The sequence below is a fragment of the Phocoena sinus genome, chromosome 16 (assembly GCF_008692025.1).
Source record: "Phocoena sinus isolate mPhoSin1 chromosome 16, mPhoSin1.pri, whole genome shotgun sequence".
NCBI lineage: Eukaryota > Metazoa > Chordata > Mammalia > Artiodactyla > Phocoenidae > Phocoena > Phocoena sinus.
Genome location: NC_045778.1, coordinates 21,002,222 through 21,020,743, shown reverse-complemented (window position 1 = coordinate 21,020,743; position 18,522 = coordinate 21,002,222). Strand labels below are relative to the sequence as shown.

Below are 18,522 nucleotides of genomic sequence, written 5' to 3'. Positions count from 1 at the left end.
TTGCTACTCACATTTCCTCTTTCTTGGCATCAGGATTCCAAATAAGTTGTATTAAAATTAATCAAGGTTACTAAGGAATGATGTAGGAGCAAAACAATCCTTTGAAAGTTCTACTAGGTATGGTAGAAACTGGGGAACCTTATCGCTCCATTATTTGTATGAAAATCAACAAGAAAATGGAAAGGGCACAGATATTAGAGCCAGATCTAAGTTTGAATCCTAGTGCCATGATTTATTGTGAGGCTTGGGCAGGCTACTCATCTCTTCTGACCTTTGATTCCTATAAAATGGGGGATAACACAGTAAAGTTTGTGAAGCCCAGTGTATGGTCGGCTTTCATAGAGATTTTAGTCTGAACTCTATGTAGCATGTTTAAGATGAGTTGCCTCTGGGTGGCTTTCTGAAAGTGACTAATATCATTCATTTTTGTTAATTCTTTTACCTTCAACTTTAAGATGAAGATATTTTTCATCTGTTTCCACATGTGGTAGTACCATCTCTATGGCCACCTGTGTACTGACAGTACTCTTAACTTCAGAGATTGTTTTGCAAGCAGGATGCGTATTTTTTCTATTTAGGTTCCAGCACCAGAACAAGTTGAAAAGGGCGGTGTCAGTAATATAACAGAAGCCAAACTCGTTGTTTTCCTGACCTCAATTTTTATTAAGGTAACATAGAATTTAATTTTGAGGGCTAATTAATATTAAGGTGCAGAGTAATAGAATATTAGAATGCAAGGAACTTTAGATCTAAAGTTAACCTTTGTTTATTAAGATAAAGAGGAATGAAGCCTGATTGTTTTTATTTTGAGAACATTTATCTAAGACATGTAATTTTTTATACAGTAATGGCATTTTGAGTTTCCATTTAGGATAACTTTGTAACATCAGATAATTCTGATGGTTTCAATTTAGTGCTGAAGTCAGTATGATTGGCAATTGGAAACCTCTGGTGTAAGGGATAGCAGAAAGTAAAATGTATTTCTTTGTACTTTTTTTGGTATGGCAACACTGTTTTGGTGGCATACAAACCATTATACTGCCATGAACTTCTAAATAACAAGGGAACAATGTTTGAGGAAATTATTTCATTTCAGGAAATGTGGATATAGCCTTAGAGTGAACTCAATAATTGTATTTACTCCTTGTGATAGGAACATGTATTATAAACATCAATTGGGCACATTATGTAAACATTTAATAAATTTAGTAAAGCTTAAATTACAAAAGTCAGGATTTTTTCACTTTAAATTGTGTTATTTTCTGTTTAGGCTGGTTGTAATCCCTCTGATATTGGTATCATTGCACCATACCGGCAACAGTTAAAAGTCATCAATGATTTATTGGCACATTCTTCTCTTGGGATGGTCGAAGTTAATACAGTAGACAAATACCAAGGAAGAGACAAAAGTATCATTCTAGTATCTTTTGTTAGAAGTAATGAAGATGGAACTGTGAGTTAATTGTATTTTCTGCTTTGTTGTCTGATTTTTATTTTATTTTTGTTTGGGACATTATTTACCTCTCTTTTTTTACTTTCCTCTCTCTTTTTTAATTGTGGTAAAAAACACATAACATAAAAATCACCTTCTTAACTATCTTTTAATGTACAATTCACAAGTATTAAGTATATTTACAGTGTGTGCAACACATCTCCAGAACGTTTTCATTTTGCAAAACAAATTCTATACCCATGAGCAATTCCCTAATTCCCACTCTCTCCTTTCCCTGGCAATCACTTTCTGTCTCTGTGAATTTGACAGAATTTTATGAATTCTGTGAATTTTCCATATAAGTGGAATCATACGGTATTTGTCCTTTTGTAAGTGGCTTATTTCACTTATCATAATGTCCTCAGGGTTCATCCGTGTTGTAGCATGTGTCAGAATTTCCTTCCTTTTAAAGGCTGAATATTATTCCACTGCATGTATATACCACATTTTGTTTATCCATTTATCCATCAGTGGACATTTGGGTTGCTTCTACCTCTTGATTATCGTGTTTGGAGCATTTTAAACATATAGGCTTCCCTAGATATACTTTCAAACTTATAGATAATTCCAGGCTTTGTTTTGTTTTTTTGCATTTTTATCTCTCCTTGACTCATTTTTCTTGACTATGTGATAGCTTCATATGGTTTTTAAGATACATGTAGTAGAGGGACTTGCCTCGTCATCCAGTGGTTAAGACTCCACACTTCCAATTCAGGGGCTGTGGGTTTGATCCCTGGTCAGCGAACTAAGATCCCACGTGCCACACTGTGCAGCCAAAAATAAATAAATGAAATAAAATACACATAGTAGAAAGTCTCCCTTCTTCCCGGTTCCTCTACTTAGTTCTTACCCTCACAGATAATCACATGTTTGGTTTTTTGTTTTTGTTTTGTTTTTGTTTTTTTGGTAACCTTCTACGTTTCTTTAAGCATATGCTTAAAGATATGAATCAGTATTCATATTTCCCTCCTTTTTTGCACAAAAGGTAATATATACACTATTCTGGACTTTGCTTTTTCCACTTAACAGCTTGGAGATCTTTCCATGTCATTACACAGAGATTTCATTCTGTTCTTACAGATGCATAGTTTTCTACTGTATATATGGGTCACGGTATCTTTAACCACTCCTCTGAGTCTTCTACTATGACGAGTTTCTATTACTGTCAAAAAACAATGCTACACTGGGGCTTCCCTGGTGGCATGGTGGTTAAGAATCCGCCTGCCAACAGGGGACCACGGGTTCGAGCCCTGGTCTGGGAAGATCCCACATGCCATGGAGCAACTAAGCCCATGTGCCACAACTACTGAGCCTGCGCTCTAGAGCCCGTGAGCCACAACTACTGAAGCCCGTGTGCCACAACTACTGAAGCCTGCGCACCTAGAGCCTGTGCTCCACAACAAGAGAAGCCACCACAATGGGAAGCCCTCACACCGCAATAAAGAGTAGCCCTGCTCGCCACAACTAGAGAAAGCCTGTGCACAGCAAAGGAAGACTCAGCGCAGCCAATAAATAAATAAAATCTATTAAAAAAATTTTTTTTAAAAAAGAAACAGAGAGCTTGTTTCATAGATATTTAAAAAAAACAGTGCTACACTGAGTGGAGATAACTTCAATTCTTTTTTTTTTTTTAAATATTTACTTATTTGGCGGAGCTGGGTCTTAGTTGCAGCACTTGGGATCTTCATTGCTGGGTGCAGGATCTTTAGTTGCGGCATGTGGGCTCCTAGTTGTGGTACGCGGGATCTAGTTTCCCCGACCAGGGATTGAACCCGGGCCCCCTGCATTGGGAGCACGGAGTCTTAACCACTGGTCCACCAGGGAAGTCCTAACTTCAATTCTGTATTATATATATTTAATATTTAAAAATTTTTAGTATATTTTTATTATATGTATTTAATAATTTTAAATTATGGCTAGGATATCATACCCACGATAAAATACTTGAAGTTGGCACTGTGGGCAAGTTTTTCCAACTGTCTGGATTTTAAATGTGTTGATGAATCTTTTTTGCAGTATATGTTTTTGAAAACTGCTCAAAAAACTCAAATAAATAAGAAAACTCAAAGAAAGAAAATTACAATTTCTTTCAGCTTGGTGAACTATTGAAAGATTGGCGGCGTCTTAATGTTGCTATAACCAGAGCCAAACATAAGCTGATTCTCCTGGGATGTGTGTCCTCACTAAACCGCTATCCTCCTTTGGGGAAGCTACTTTATCATCTAAACTCAGAAAAATTAATATCCTTTTTGTTTTATATATGGTCACATTTGATTGTGCTATTGTGAGTACTTCATTTATGTATTTGTATAAACTAAAACTCGGTGTCTCAGGTTTTCCATGGGCATATTTCAAAAGATCTGATTCTGCAAAGGAAAGAGAGAAAACAAATCACAAGAAGTAATTTTAAGCAAAAAGTGAAATAATGAACGTGGTGGTGAAGGATAGTTTGTGAAATGAGAAGGGGGAAAAAAAGGGACTTGATTATTCGCCTTAGGAACAGGGTGCATGTTTCCTAGAATACATCTAGGAAAACTGGTTATCCCTTCTGGATCCTCTCCCCTCAATTTATAACCTTTTTAAAAAAAAATCTAGGACAAAGTATTATATTTAAAAATGGAGATTATTACTTGTCATACTGTATTAATAGATTATTTTAAAAATAGGTCATCTCTTTAAAAAATTATATGTAGGTCTCAGGCTAATAAGATATGTAAACCATATTGCTTAAGTATACTATTATCCATAGAATGCCATAAAAATCTTTACAATTTTTTTAGCAGTCCTGTAAACCAAATTACAGAATGTTAGAATGTTAGATAATAATGTCATATATGTTTTTATGTAATTCCATATTGTGTTAAATATATCTTCCTTAATTTATTTTACATCATTGATCTTCCATCAGGAGAACATGAAAGTCTTTGTCATATATTGGGTGATTTTCAAAGAAGATAAAGCACTGTTTTCCTTGCTTTTTCCAAACCATCATGATCTTCTCTAACTGTTGCCTATTTATAATTCGGATATGCTGTAAAATCAGTGCCTGGTTACACTGTGAAGATAACTTTTATCCCAAGGGTAAGAAATGATGTAAATATACTCTTTCAGAGTTCCAGTTTTTTTGTTTTATTTATTTTTTGGTATAACCTTGTTAAACATAAAGTTCTATTACCATACAAAATTTAACATAGTAATTTTTTAGTACAGGTGAACCAAAACTGAAAAGTCTAAATTTATAGGTATTATAAATGTGGTTTTGTGTGATCTAGAGTTTGATAAATTTCTATCACCTTTTAAAGCTGGGATGAATTTTTCAATCTGAGGCTTAAACCTTTAAGTCTAAATTTTCAAGATTAATTTGATCTTTTAGATTTTTAATCGTATTTTGTTTATTTGAAAGATTAGGTAAGAAAATTGATTGCTTTTGTCATTTAAGGACAATCTTGTGATGATGAGAACATAAGTAAGACGTTTTTCTGTATTTTGAGGTCCCTGATTCAAAGGCCATTCTGCTGGGTTTTTTCCTGACTTTTGCTTTCTCCTATCAGAGATGTTTTCACTTTAAACCTAGTCTTTTAAATTATCACTGATAAATGTATTATTTCCAGTTAATTTCTGATTCTCCTTACTCTCCCACTTGTTATTTTCACTTTTCAGTATTCTAGTGAAAGAAAATAATTCCTACTGTTCTTTTGAGAAGAAATTTTGTTTGCTGAATTGATGACAAATTAAAAAGGTGTATTCCTATTTTCACTTATTCATGTTCATATGCCCCTTAGTTTTAGGGCATTTCTTAATTTTCTCTTTTGGTATAAAAATGTTTTGTAAAACAGTTACCTCAGAGTGCTTGATTACTTACATTGTGACCAATTTTAACCTTAGTGTATCCATCTTTGGCAGGGAGATCTCTCACTTCTCTCAAATGTTTTCTTTTTAATGAATGTTAAGTATGTTAAAAATTGCTGCCTCTACCTCACATGTTTTAAAAAAATTATTACTTGAAGATTTTATTAAATAAATTGTTCTCCTACTGTTAGATCTTACAGTGTCAATTATTAATACTAAATAATAATTAAGTTCAGGGTTGTCCACAATTTTTTCCAGTGTTGAGAACTGAAATATTGATAATGCTCTAAAGCTGAAACCAAGGAGTGTTGACATTATAAAGAGATTTATGAAGGACACACAGGATGGAGTTAATCATGGAGATACTATGGATTAGACAGGAACAACTAGGAAGTTTACAGAGATAAGGCTTAAATATTGGTTAGATATTCCTGGGAGTGAGATGAATAATGTAAATTCTTTTGGTTCCATCAGTGGTTGCTTTACAGATTTGTATGGCCTGCAAAGCCCTGTGGAAGAAGAGCCCTGGGAGGGGTTCCATGTTTCTTGTCATTTGGGATTCTGTCTTTTTTTTTTTTTTTTTTTTTTTTGCAGTATGCGGGCCTCTCACTGTTGTGGCCTCTCCCGTTGCAGAGCACAGGCTCCGGACGCGCAGGCCCAGCGGCCATGGCTCACGGGCCCAGCTGCTCCACAGCATGTGGGATCTTCCCGGACCCGTGTCCCCTGCATCGGCAGGCAGACTCTCAACCACTGCGCCACCAGGGAAGCCCTGGGACTCTGTCTTGATTACAAGAGTCTAGCCACTTAGTTGAAAGAGTTAGGATTCGTCTTTTATATATAAGATGCTGTGAGTTGGAGGCTTGGGGTGAGCTGTAGGTTAAACCCAGACTGGGCCATCAAATTGCTAATAGTGCAGTTTAAGTATGACATCCACGCCAAGGACTAAGACAGCAGTGGCTACCAGTCTCTAATGTTATTGGGCAGTCACTTTGTGCAGGTCCAGATCAAAAGCATCATTAGCCTAGACAAGGTCTTCCTTATAGTGTAAAGCCAGGATGTAATGACAGTGTAGCCATTCCAGTGGCCCCATTCCTGAAAATCAGTTCAGAGTTCCTGCCTCCTTACCTCTCTTGCTGCCTCCTCTGATTCCTTTCTTTTCTTCCTCATCTCTCACTCTCTAGAGACGGGTCTTTCCCAGAGCTCTATGTTTGGTCTGGTCCTGTTCTCCCTCCTTGGACAGTCACTGCCTCCAACCATGACCTATGTAGCTGTTTACCAAATCTGTATACCCCGCCATGTCTTCTGAATTCTAGTTATATCTGTGTTCCAGCTCCTGCCTTCAGAGTCTTCTGTGAGCACTTCCGAGTCAGCACATACAAAATGTAAATTTCCATCTTCATCTAATGCCTTCCTCTGTAATCTCTATTTCTGTCAAGGACACCATCTACCTCACATTTTCTGAGTTCAAAAGTCTTAGCATAATTTTCTTTCTTTAAATTTTTTTTTCTAATTATAGAGTAGTACATGATTTTAGTGAGAATTTCAAACACTACAAATTTTAGAAAATTAAATTTCTTTGTAATCTTATCATTTAGTTATAACTACTGGTAGTTTGGTGTATGATAATCTGGACTGGTGCTTAAGAATAAAAATTGCCAGAACCACAACAAGAAACACATTTTGCATCATGACTCAGCATGAACATATGTACGTGCGTGCACCTTAAACAGTACTTTAACAAAATATTTACCCTTTTTATATGTGATATACCCTAATATTTTCCACTATTCCATTAAAAGCAAAGCTGGTTGCGGGGCTTCCCTGGTGGCGCAGTGGTTAAGAATTTGCCTGCCAGTGCAGGGGACACGGGTTTGAGCCCAGGTCCGGGAAGATCCCACATGCCACGGAGCAACAAAGTCCGTGCACCACAACTACTGAGCCTGCGCTCTAGAGCCCGCAAGCCACAACTGCTGAGCCCGTGCACCACAACTACTGAGTCTGTGCTCTGTAGAGCCCGTGTGCCACAACTACTGAATCCCGCGCACCTAGAGCCCGTGCTCCGCAGCAAGAGAAGCCACCGCAATGAAGAAGCTCGCGCGCCACAACAAAGAGTAGCCCCCGCTCGCCACAACTGGAGAAAGCCCGTGCGCAGCAATGAAGATCCAAAGCAGTCAAAAATAATTAATTTAAAAAAACAAAGCTGGTTGCAACCTACTAACATTCTTTCATATCCCACTAATAGGTTGGAACGTGTGGTTTGTAATGGAGGTCATTCTCCATTATTTCTTTGCATATTTGTTCTAATGTACTTTTTTTTTTCTGGCTGCACTGCATAGCTTGTGGGATCCTAATTCCCTGACCAGGGATCCAGCCTGGGCCCATGGCAGTGAAAGTGCAGAGTCCTAAGCACTGGACTGCCAGAGAATTCCCTAATACACTATTTTGCTCTTCCCTATACATGTCTTTTTTCTTGTTTGTTGTATCCTCTATCTATATTTGTCTATTTCTCCAATACCATTTATGCAACTTCACCCAGACTGAAAGACTAGTATGTTACCTTTTCCAGAAAGCCTTTTCTGATTTTTTTTCCTTCCAGAAAGAATTACTTCCATCTTTATATGTAGCTTTATACCACTTACTGCTTTTTTAGCAGCGGTAATAATATGTAGTATGCTTTATAATTTTAATAGATATTCTCTCAATTGAATTAAACCCTACAGAGTACCTAGCATAGATATTTCATGTTAGCATATGGCTCTGGGCAAGTCATTGCTAGAACCCAGATGTTCTGATTAGTAATTCAGCAATTTTCCCAGGTACTGTGTGTTTCCCATTCAGTGTTGTGTACATTTTCCAGGTGCTATACAAATGTTTAGAAGCATTACAATTGTTGGGAATTCCCTGGCAGTCCAGTGGTTAGGACTCCGTGCTTTCACTGCCAAGGGCTGGGGTTCAATCCCTAGTCAGGGAACAAAGATCCCACAAGCCGCACAGTGCAGCCAAAAAGAAAAAAAAGCATTACAATTGTTAGTGTAAGCAAATCACATCTCAGGCCAGCTGGAAACCTTGTGGCATGATTTGACCAGCTGGTCTATGTAGATTCAGTGGACAGCTTTGCTCATTAAAAAGACTGCTTGTAGCTAAGAGGATAGGCCCATCCAACTTCACTCAAGTCACCACTGACCCTTGGCTGATTGGGACTCATGATCCTGGAAAGTATGAACCAATATGGACCCGGGGGGTGAAGTCTGCCTTTACTGACTCTCGGCTCTTGTATAGATACTGCTTTGGCTTATTATGAAAGATTTTTACATAAAAATTATTTTTAAGGCTTTAACTAGCTTTCTTTTTATGATGAGCTTTAGAACATTATTATTAAACCTTTAAAAACACACACAAAAGTAGTATAATGAACTCCTATATACCCATCACCCATATTCAACAGTTAGATTTTGCAGGAATTGTTTTCAACCTTTTTTTCCTTGCTGACATGTTTTAAAGCAAATTTTAGACATCATTCAATTTCATCCCTATATTTCAGTATGTGATGAGTTTTTAGAAAACAGTATTTTGTTACATGATTATATCTGTACGTTTAAAAACCTAGATTCTTAGTTTTAGTACGTCAAGAGCTCAGAACAGATTAATATTCTAGTTTAAGCCTATTAAGTGTAATAGGTTTTAAACATACACCCTAATTCCAATTCTGTTCAATACAAGGTGGCTAGAGTATCCAGCAAATATGTATTTTGGAGTTTAAGAACATCTTCCTCAAAGGAAGAAATATTTTTTGCTTTAAATAAAGCTGGTCTGTTACTGAACTAAATTTCTTTCCTACATGTTACCTATAAAGTCACTGGAGGGAAAGCAATCCAGAAAATAAAGCTCTTTTCCTTTGTTCTCATGGTTTTATAAAATAAATAAATATATACTTAACATTATTTGCTTTTCTAAATGCACTTGGAACACAAATCCCTCCCTTTTTGCTCATCATTTGGAGAAGAGAAAAATGAACAAGTCAGTCATTTCAGTGTTTAACAGCAAGATGGTGGAAGGGGTTAGACTTGTCATCAGTTTTAGGCTCCTTCAAACACTGTAAAAACCACAGATGTATTTTGACATTATGAAAATGGAGGCTAGTTTTGTACTGGTTCAGATTCTGGCTCTGTTCCTTAATAGTACTGTGACTTTGGGAAAGTTATTTAATCTTTGAGGTTAGTTTCATCTATAAAAGAGGTAAATAATTTATTCCTCATGGGGTGGTTCTGAAGATCAAATGAGGTTTTGGCCTAGGAACTGACCTTCACATACATGCTCATTGACCTTCACTTCCATGCTCATGGGCATGGAAGATGAATGGTGAAAGGCTGATGGGATAGTTGAGGAAATGAAATTTGACCCTATCTCACATCATCACTGAAATTAATTCTGAGTGCACTAACAGGCCTAAATATTAAAGGCAAAACTATGTAATTCTTTTTTTTTTTAATATTTATTTATTTGGCTGCATCGGGTCCTCTTTGTGGCATGTGGGATCTCTCGTTGTGGTGCTCGTTTGGTCGCGTGGGCTTCTCCCTAGTTGTGGTGTGCGGGTTTTCTCTTCTCTTGTTGTGGCATGCAGGCTCCAGGGTGTGTGGGCTCCAGAGCGCATGGGGTCTGTAGTTTGTGGCATGTGGGCTCTCTAGTTGAGGCGTGCAAGCTCAGTAGTTGTGGCGCATGGGCTTAGTTGCCCCGCGGCATGTGGGATCTTAGTTTCCCAACCGGGGATCGAACCTGCGTCCCCTACATTGGAAGGCGGATTCTTTACCACTGGACCACCAGGGAAGTCCCAAAACTATGTAATTCTTTAAAAGAGAGTATCTTCGTGACCTTGGAATAAGGAGGATTTCTTAAGACACTAAGGCATAAACTATAAGTTCACTACAAGAAAATTAAGAACTTATATTTAATCAACGGTTGTCATAAGGAGAGAAAAATTAGCCAGAAGATAGTGGCAACACATAACTGACATCAAATTAGTATGTAGAATATTAAGTAACTTGCACAAGCCAATAAGAAAAAGGTAAGCCAATAAGAAAAAGGTAAGTCAATAGAAAAACAGGCACCATTTCTTTGCAAAAGTGAAATTCCAAATAGTATAAACATAGGTAAAGTGCTCAATGTCATCAGTAATGAGATAAATAAAAAACAAACCTGCCATGCAATCACCTACCCACAAGACGCAAAAAATGAAAAAATCCTCAAAATTCTAAGCATTAGAATGGACACAGCAACAGAAAAACAACACTGCTGATAGGAGTGTAAATTATGAGAAATTTTGAAAACAGTTTGGCATTATCTAGTAAATTTAAAGAAAGGCATACCTGATTTCTAGTAATTGTATTCTTATTTACATGCCCTAGAGGCTCTCCTGCATATAGGGACCAGGAAGTATGTAAACCTGAAAACACCCTAACCTGGAAACTCCTCACGGACATGGATGATGTTGAACAAAAGAAACAAGTAATGTTCGTAATGTTATTCCACTTGTGAAAAGTTTGTAAACAGGCAAAAATAAACTATATTGATTAGGGGCACATACTTACATAGTAGTAACATGCAGAAAAGCAAGGAAACAATTGTCATAGAAGTCAGAATCGTATTTATTAATACTTCTAGGGGGATTGTGGCTAAAGGCCTTTCCCCCAGGGAAGATGACTCTCCTGTTCTATGCTCTCTTGATCTGGTGGTGTTTTCCCAGCTGTTCACTTTATGATTCTTTAAATGTATATATGCTTTGTAAATTTTTATCCATGTATGATTATCTCACAATAAGGAAAATTAAAAACCAAAAGAAGTAAAGAAACATAATAGAACTGTATGCTGACCAATGTGATGAAGAGATAAACACTGCTCCATTTCCTCGAAATATCAGTCTATTTCTAACTCGGACACCGTTTTAACAATCGCTGGGCTTCCCTGGTGGCGCAGTGGTTAAGAATCCGCCTGCCAATGCAGGGGACACAGGTTCAAGCCCTGGTCTGGGAAGATCCCACATGCCGCGGAGCAACTAAGCCCGTGAGCCCGCACGCCACAACTACTGAGGCCCACATGCTTAGAGCAGCTCGTGCTCCGCAACAAGAGAAGCCACTGCAATAAGAAGCCCGTGCACCACAACGAAGAGTAGCCCCCGCTCGCCGCAACTAGAGAAAGCCCGTGTGCAGCAACGAAGACCCAACACAGCCAAAAATAAAATAAATAAATTTAAAAAATATATTCTTAAAAAAAACAAAAAACAATTGCCGATCTAACTAGGTAATAGCTCAGTTTCCCCAAATTGATATAACTTAAACCTAGTGTCATCTGACCACGAGAGTTTTTACTCCCTGAAATGAGAAAACGCTGGCTTTATCTCTGCACCTTTCCCTCGATTACTGAGACCATTCCTCGTTGCTTTTTATAAACCGATGGATTCACTGGTGGTCCCCTGCCAGTTAGTTGGTGAAGAAGGGAAGCGGTCAGGTGTGTTCGATTAAACCCAGCCGGACCCAGTAGATGAAAACGTTTGCACGTGACTCGCATCCCCTTGGAAATGCAGCCCTAGCGCTCCGGCGAGGCCCGCAGGGTGAGAGACCAGGGTCCGCCCCCCTGCTCCTCAACGCGAGGTCCTCCTCAACGCGAGGTCCTCCTCAACGCGAGGACCTCCTCAACGCGAGGTCCTCCTCAACGCGAGGACCTCCTCACGCTCCTTTTCCTTCTCCTTCCGCTCCGGCTGGATCCGAAGTGGCTCAGAGAGGGTGGATTTCTCCGCTGCCGGCTTCAGGCTCCGCGGCCCCCCGCCCCACTCGGGCGCCGCGGGACCGCCCGGCCGTCCTCCCGCCGCCGGGAGCGCTGTGGGCCGCAGCGGGCCTGGTCGCAGACGCCGTGGCGGCCGCCGCTCGCCTGAAGGGAGCTGCTGGCGGGGCCCAGGGAGTCCCCGCCCGAGACCGCGTCGCCGCCGCCGCCGCCGCCGCCATGGGTAAGCAGAGCAGGCCGAGAGCGGACGCGCGGCCCTCCGTGCTGGGCCGAGGGCTCGGCCGGGTCAGGAGGACTGGTGGTGTGGGCATGGAGGCCTCGGGGTCGGGACTGGGGTCCGAAGCCGGGTTTGCCGTCGCCATGGCAACGCGCGGCCGCCCTTCGTTCCCCCTCGCCCCCTTCCCAGTTCAGGGGCCTAATGGCAGAGGTTTGGTGGTCCGTCGGCTTACAGGGAGCGAGGACAGGGCCGGCCGGGGTGCAGTTCCCGGGTCGGGGGAAATAGTCGGGGACGGGCGATGACTTTTCAGGTTTAGGGGTGGCGGAGGGAAGCGTCTCAGGTTTGGGCTTGGGTTCCAGACGCAGAAGGCGGGAGAGGGGCAGCGATGCCGCGCAGGACCCCGGGTGAGCCTTCCGTGAGGGGGTTGGGGCGCCCCGAGCCCTTGGGCAGCTTTGCTGGCTGGCAGGCAGGGAGGCAGGGAAGGGGTTCTACAGGCAAGATGCGGGAACCGGCCTTTGGGCGCGTGTGGGGGCTGCAGCCCGGGCGGGGCGCGGCTGGGGTGCAAACGCTCCTCTACTCGGGAGCTGCCGGCGCCCACCAGGACCTACCTTCGAGCAGTTATAAAGGCGCCCTTTGTCTGGTTGTCGCATCGTACATTACGGATTGTGATGGGCACTGTTAAGAAAAATGAGAATTGCTGCAGATTATGAAACATCGACTGGTTTCGTCCCCGAAAAAAGAGGGAGTCATACCACGATGCATATTTGAAGCAATGATTTCTTGTGTGGAGATTTTCCACCAGCTAGCTTGGTCGTAGCAGTTGTGACTGTTTGCATTTTAAGTTGCTTAGGATTCATTGTCACGCTTCACGCCTGGCTATCTGTGGTCAGAAGTAAAATACTAGATCATTGGGAACCCTGGACTTTTTATCCAGTGAAGGAAAAACGGACATTTGGTTTACTTGGACTAGTAAATTTGTCAGGGATTATGAGACAGTATACTAAGTGCTTTATTTTTTTACACTTCATTTTGGCATCTGTGCTGAAAATATTTCTGCCAGTCACAACAGTGATGAGAGTATGGGGAAGCATCTGAATTTATAAGAAAACAGAATAAAATTTGTGGGAAAGAAAAATTTTTGTGAATTGAAAGTATCAGGTAAAATCAGTTTTAAAAAAATGCATCGATTACCTTGATATTCAACTGGATCAGCTGTGTGGAAGGTCAGGAAACCTTAAGGTGAAACTGGACCCTGCTTTTATTTCCTCTGGGAAAATAAAGGAGTCCTGCAATACAGAACTACAATTGCAGTGAAGAGACAAGATAGAAAGAGGGTTAAATTGAGTGAGAGTTGAATGGCTTCTCTTGTGTCCCCCTATTTTATTTACCTGTCATGTTTGTTATGGGTGAAATTGGAATCTTAGAATTTTAACTACCTTTTATTGTATTGCCAGTTTATTCTGAACATTTTTTTGCTTTTGGATTCATCTTTGATGGTTCCTGCTGTCTGCCTTTGCATGAACCCTTAAACATGTTGTCTGTTACTCTTATCTCTAGAGAAAGATTTAAAAAAACTCATTCTCCCTGAAGAGGTACCACAAAAATAAAATAAATACCCTAGAATAGCCAATTTGCAGGATCTTGAGAATAATTCATAAACTTTGGCTGGAGTGAGCATTGTTCTATGGTATGCATGAGAGACATAAAAAGAAGTTAACTAGGGGTGTTTGTTAGGAAGACTTACTTGTCCACCAAGGAAAAACCAACCACTTGGTTTTACAGGGGAAGGAAAGGGTTTGTATAGTTTACAATGTCAGTTCTTGCAAGTGATGTTGGACTCCTTTCTTGTGCTTTCAGCTACAAAAGACCCTACAGCTGTAGAGAGAGCAAACTTGTTAAACATGGCTAAACTCAGTATTAAAGGACTCATTGAATCTGCTCTAAGCTTTGGCCGCACTTTGGATTCTGATTACCCCCCCTTGCAGCAGTTCTTCGTTGTTATGGAGCATTGTCTGAAACATGGTCTTAAAGGTATTGTGAGATTTTTTAAAAAAAAAAACAACTATAGAACCTCCCCCCTCCCATCTTAAATATCCTTGAAAATGTGATTTTTTTTGAGGCCATAATTACTGTTACTTTAAAAATACTGGGTGGGTTGGTTTTAGGAGAAAATACCCTACTACTTTATGTTTTCTAATGGGTGGTCTTCAGAAAATCCTTAGTTGTTACTGTTTTGTAAAAATGTATTTGTATACTCTTTTGTTTTAAAAAAAACAAATTATTTATTTATTTGGCTGCATCGGGTCTTAGTTGCAGCATGCCGGCTCTTTGTTGCGGCACATAGGCTTCTCTAGTTGTGGCGCGCGGGCTCCAGAACACTCAGGCTCAGTAGTCGCGGCACGCCGCTTCGTTGCCCTGTGACATGTGGGATCTTAGCTCCCTGACCAGGGATTGAGTCCACGTCCCCTGCATTGGAAGGTGGATTCTTAACCACTAGACAACCAGGGAAGTCCCTGTAAAAAGTGTATTTGATTTTAAAATGTTTTCAACATACTCTGAGCTGATTTCCATTTTCTAGGACAACTATAGAGTTATATAGAAAATCTTAAGCTTGGTGATTCTGGTATGAACTATAATTACTAGTTTGAGCTCTCTTGAACAAATACATTAAAATAGTTGATTGTTGAAATATGAACCTCCTTAGTGCATGGAAACATATCTAGAAAAATTGTCTTCTGGATTGGGTTATTGTAGAAATGTGGGTGCTCCCTGAAAATGATGATAACAGTGGATATTGTATTCATCTATACATTTCACATTGAATTATTTTTATGTGTTTGTATTATATTACTGTTCTTTTACTTATAGTAACTACTTTGATCTCTGGTTCATATGATCAGAGCTGTGTAGAGGGCTATGTAAGAGATGTGTACTAAGGTGACTTAAAAAAGAAGAGAATCTTGCTTTTATGTTGGTATACCAGAAGCCTGGGTAAGTTGGAAAGTTCTTTTTTTAAAAAAATTTTAATTGAAATATAGTTGATTTACAATATTGTGTTAGTTTCAGGTGTACAGCAAAGTGATTCATTTTATATATATATTATATATATGTATATTTTATATATCTGTATTCTTCTTTAGATTCTTTTCCATTATAGGTTATTACAAGGTACTGAGTATAGTTCCCTGTGCTATACAGTAGGTCCTTATTGCTTATCTATTTTATGTATAGTACTATGTATATTTTAATCCCAAACTCCTAGTTTATTCCCCCCTCCTTTCCCCTTTGGTAACCATAAATTTGTTTTCTATGTCTCTGAGTCTATTTCCCTTTTGTAAGTAAGTTCATTTGTATAATTTTTTTAGATTCCACATATAAGTGATATCGTTTGATACTTGTCTTTCTCTGACTGACTACTTCACTTATTATGATGATTTCTAGGTCCATCCATGTTGCTGCAAATGGTATTATTCCATTCTTTTTTATGGCTAATATTCCATTGTGTATATATACTACATCTTCTTTATCCATTCATCTGCTGATGCACACTTAGGGGGAGTTTCTGACTATGGCACATGAGAGTAGGGGTAAATGTGAAAAGCAAAAGGGGAGATTTACCTAAACATGGTTTTAATAAAATGTACTTTAAACTGAGAAGGAACCTTGGCATCGAAATTTGAGAAACCCTATATGTGATGTTATTAATGTATTCATTTTAAAATTAAAATTTGTTTATATTTATTGAGATATAATTGACATATAACGTATTAGTTTAATGGGTACAACACAATTCAGTATTTTTATATATTGTGAAATGATCACCACAATAAACCCAGTTAACATCCATTACCACACATAGTTATAAGATTTTTTTTCTTGTGATGAGAACTTTTAAGATTTACTCTTAGCAGCTTTCAGATATACAATACAATCTATAATACAGTAACTGTAGTCATTTGTACATTACATCCCCAGGACTTCTTTTATAACTAGAAGTTTGTACCTTTTGACCATCTTTACCCATTTCATCTATTCCCACCCTCCAACCCTGGCAACCACCAATCTGGAACGTGTATCTATGAGTTTGGTTTTTTGTTTTTGTTTCTTCAGATTCCACTTTTTCTTTAATTAGAGTTAAAATAATTTTAAAAATTATATATAATAGTGAAATATGTTCTTTTTGTACATGAATCAAACAACATAGAAGCACATGGAGCAAAAACATAATTTCCCTTCATTCTCTTCCATTCATCTCTCTAAAGGAATCTTTGTCACTCTTCTAGCTCTTTTCTGTTTTTCTTTCTTTCTTTTTTAAATTGAATTATGTGATTTTTTCTTTTACTCTAAATAAAATCATGCTGTATTATTCTGTGACTTTCTTTTTTTCCCTATTTAAAAAAAGAAAAACTTAATGGTATGGTTTGGAGATTTTGCCATTTACATAGAGGTCTTTTTCACATTTTTAATGGCTGTAAAACATTTCATAGTATATGTATACCATGACTTATTTAACTACTTTCCTCTTAATGTACACTTAGGTGTTTCCAGTTTTTTATCATTAAAATTATGCTGTAAGGACATCTTTGGATATATATGTTTGTACACACGTGCTAAGATTTCTTTAGGATTCTTAGGAGTAGAATTATTGGGTCAAAGGATATAGGCAACTGATGTCTGTAAAGCCTTCACTGATTAATCAAACAACAGTGAATGTGTTTGTTTCCCCACATTTTTGCCTACTCTGGATATTCTCAGTCTCTGAATACTTCTTTTAATACATCAGGAAGTCAACAGTCTTATCTCAGGCCTTGAGTTTTAATTTGCTTTTTGAAAAGCTTCCTTTTTATTAAAAAAAAAAAATAGTAGTGACAAAGGTCTTTATTTTCCCCCAGCCTGCTGAAATGGAATTGCCAAATGATGGCCACCATAGTTACGTTTTAAACTCTTTTCTGAATATATTTTCCTTTACTTCCCAAAATATCATGAGGCATATCCTAACAGTCAAATGCCTGTCTTGATCAACCATTATAAAGCTACTTTGTGCTGATTGATTTTTCTCCCCCAGGGAAAATTGCCTATCTTGCTGGCTTTTGGGTGGTGCATATGATAGGCACGCTGGATCTACAGGAGATCTGGTCAGTATTAGAAGGAAACATAGTGATTTCATGGTTTCATATTACCCAAATCTCACATTCAAATAAAAGGAAAAGTAAAGTCACAATTTTTTGTGTTTAAAAGTAAAATAACTACTTGTCCTTGGTTTATTGAATAAACTGGTAAAGATCAGCCTGCTAGGGCCACCAGTCTTATTTTTGTACTGGTAAAGAATGAGCCTGTGGGACTTCCCTGGTAGTCCAGTGGTTAAGAATTGGTCTTGCAATGCAGGGGACGCCGGTTCAATCCGTGGTCGGGGAGCCAAGATCCCACGTGCCGCAGGGAAACTAAGCCCATGCACTGCAACTGCTGAGCCTGCACACCACAACTAGAGAGCCCGTGTGCTGTGGAGCCCTCACGCCAACTACAGAGCCCATGCACTGCAACTACTGAGCCTGTGTGCCACAGCTATAGAGAAGCCTGCGCAAAATAAAATAAATATCTATTAAAAAAAGAAAGTTAAAAAAAAAAAAAGAGTGAGCCTAGTTGTTCTTCTACTTTAATTACCTACTTGCATATTTCTGATATGGAAAAATGACCAAGGTGCATATTTCTGTTAGGGAGAATATCAGAATCAACAGGCTTCTGATCAACAGGGCTGTGTAGTGATAAGAGAGGAAAGGTCTGTGAATAATTGTATGTTAAGTTAGAAATGTTGAAACTAAGTATTTAACATGAGGTTACTACAGTTTTGTAAGTTGAAGTTACATGCATTATATTTTCTTTTTAAAGTAAGAAAATCATTTTTGAGTTATAACAAAACTATATGGGGCCCTTTGGAACTGGTGGAGAAGCTGTACCCAGAAGCAGAAGAAATAGGAGCTAGTGTCCGGGATTTACCTGGTCTTAAGTAAGTAATCTTATTACTTGTTCCTCCTTCACCGTAGAAGTATATTTACTATTCCTTAAAAGTACCTCACAGTCTAGTTTATTATCTTCTCGCAGCCTTATGTAACCTTCTTGCATTCTCTTCTAATAAAATTCTGTTTATTCTTTATGGCTTAGCTCAAATTTCATTTCCTTTATGAAATTTTTC

At 38.8% G+C, this 18,522-nt stretch overlaps 2 protein-coding genes across 9 annotated transcripts in view; both read left to right on the top strand.

The window, feature by feature from the left end:
• DNA2 (DNA replication helicase/nuclease 2) overlaps positions 1–4,515 on the top strand; it is a 47,212-nt gene extending 42,697 nt beyond the window's left edge. Inside the window, exons 18-21 of the mRNA XM_032608803.1 lie at positions 579–668; positions 1,271–1,453; positions 3,586–3,732; positions 4,382–4,515. Coding sequence (XP_032464694.1) covers positions 579–668; positions 1,271–1,453; positions 3,586–3,732; positions 4,382–4,450 — 489 coding nt within the window. The 3' untranslated portion in view covers positions 4,451–4,515. The remainder of the gene's footprint in view (positions 1–578; positions 669–1,270; positions 1,454–3,585; positions 3,733–4,381) is intronic.
• The window catches only part of RUFY2 (RUN and FYVE domain containing 2), a 54,688-nt gene continuing 40,613 nt past the window's right edge, over positions 4,448–18,522 (top strand). For 2 of the 8 annotated variants that reach the window (XM_032608805.1, XM_032608809.1), the window contains exons 1-3: positions 4,448–4,573; positions 14,190–14,363; positions 18,219–18,336. In XM_032608805.1, coding sequence (XP_032464696.1) covers positions 4,483–4,573; positions 14,190–14,363; positions 18,219–18,336 — 383 coding nt within the window. In that variant the 5' untranslated portion in view covers positions 4,448–4,482. The other 6 variants (XM_032608808.1, XR_004346269.1, XM_032608810.1 and 3 more) reach the window with 6 other exon arrangements.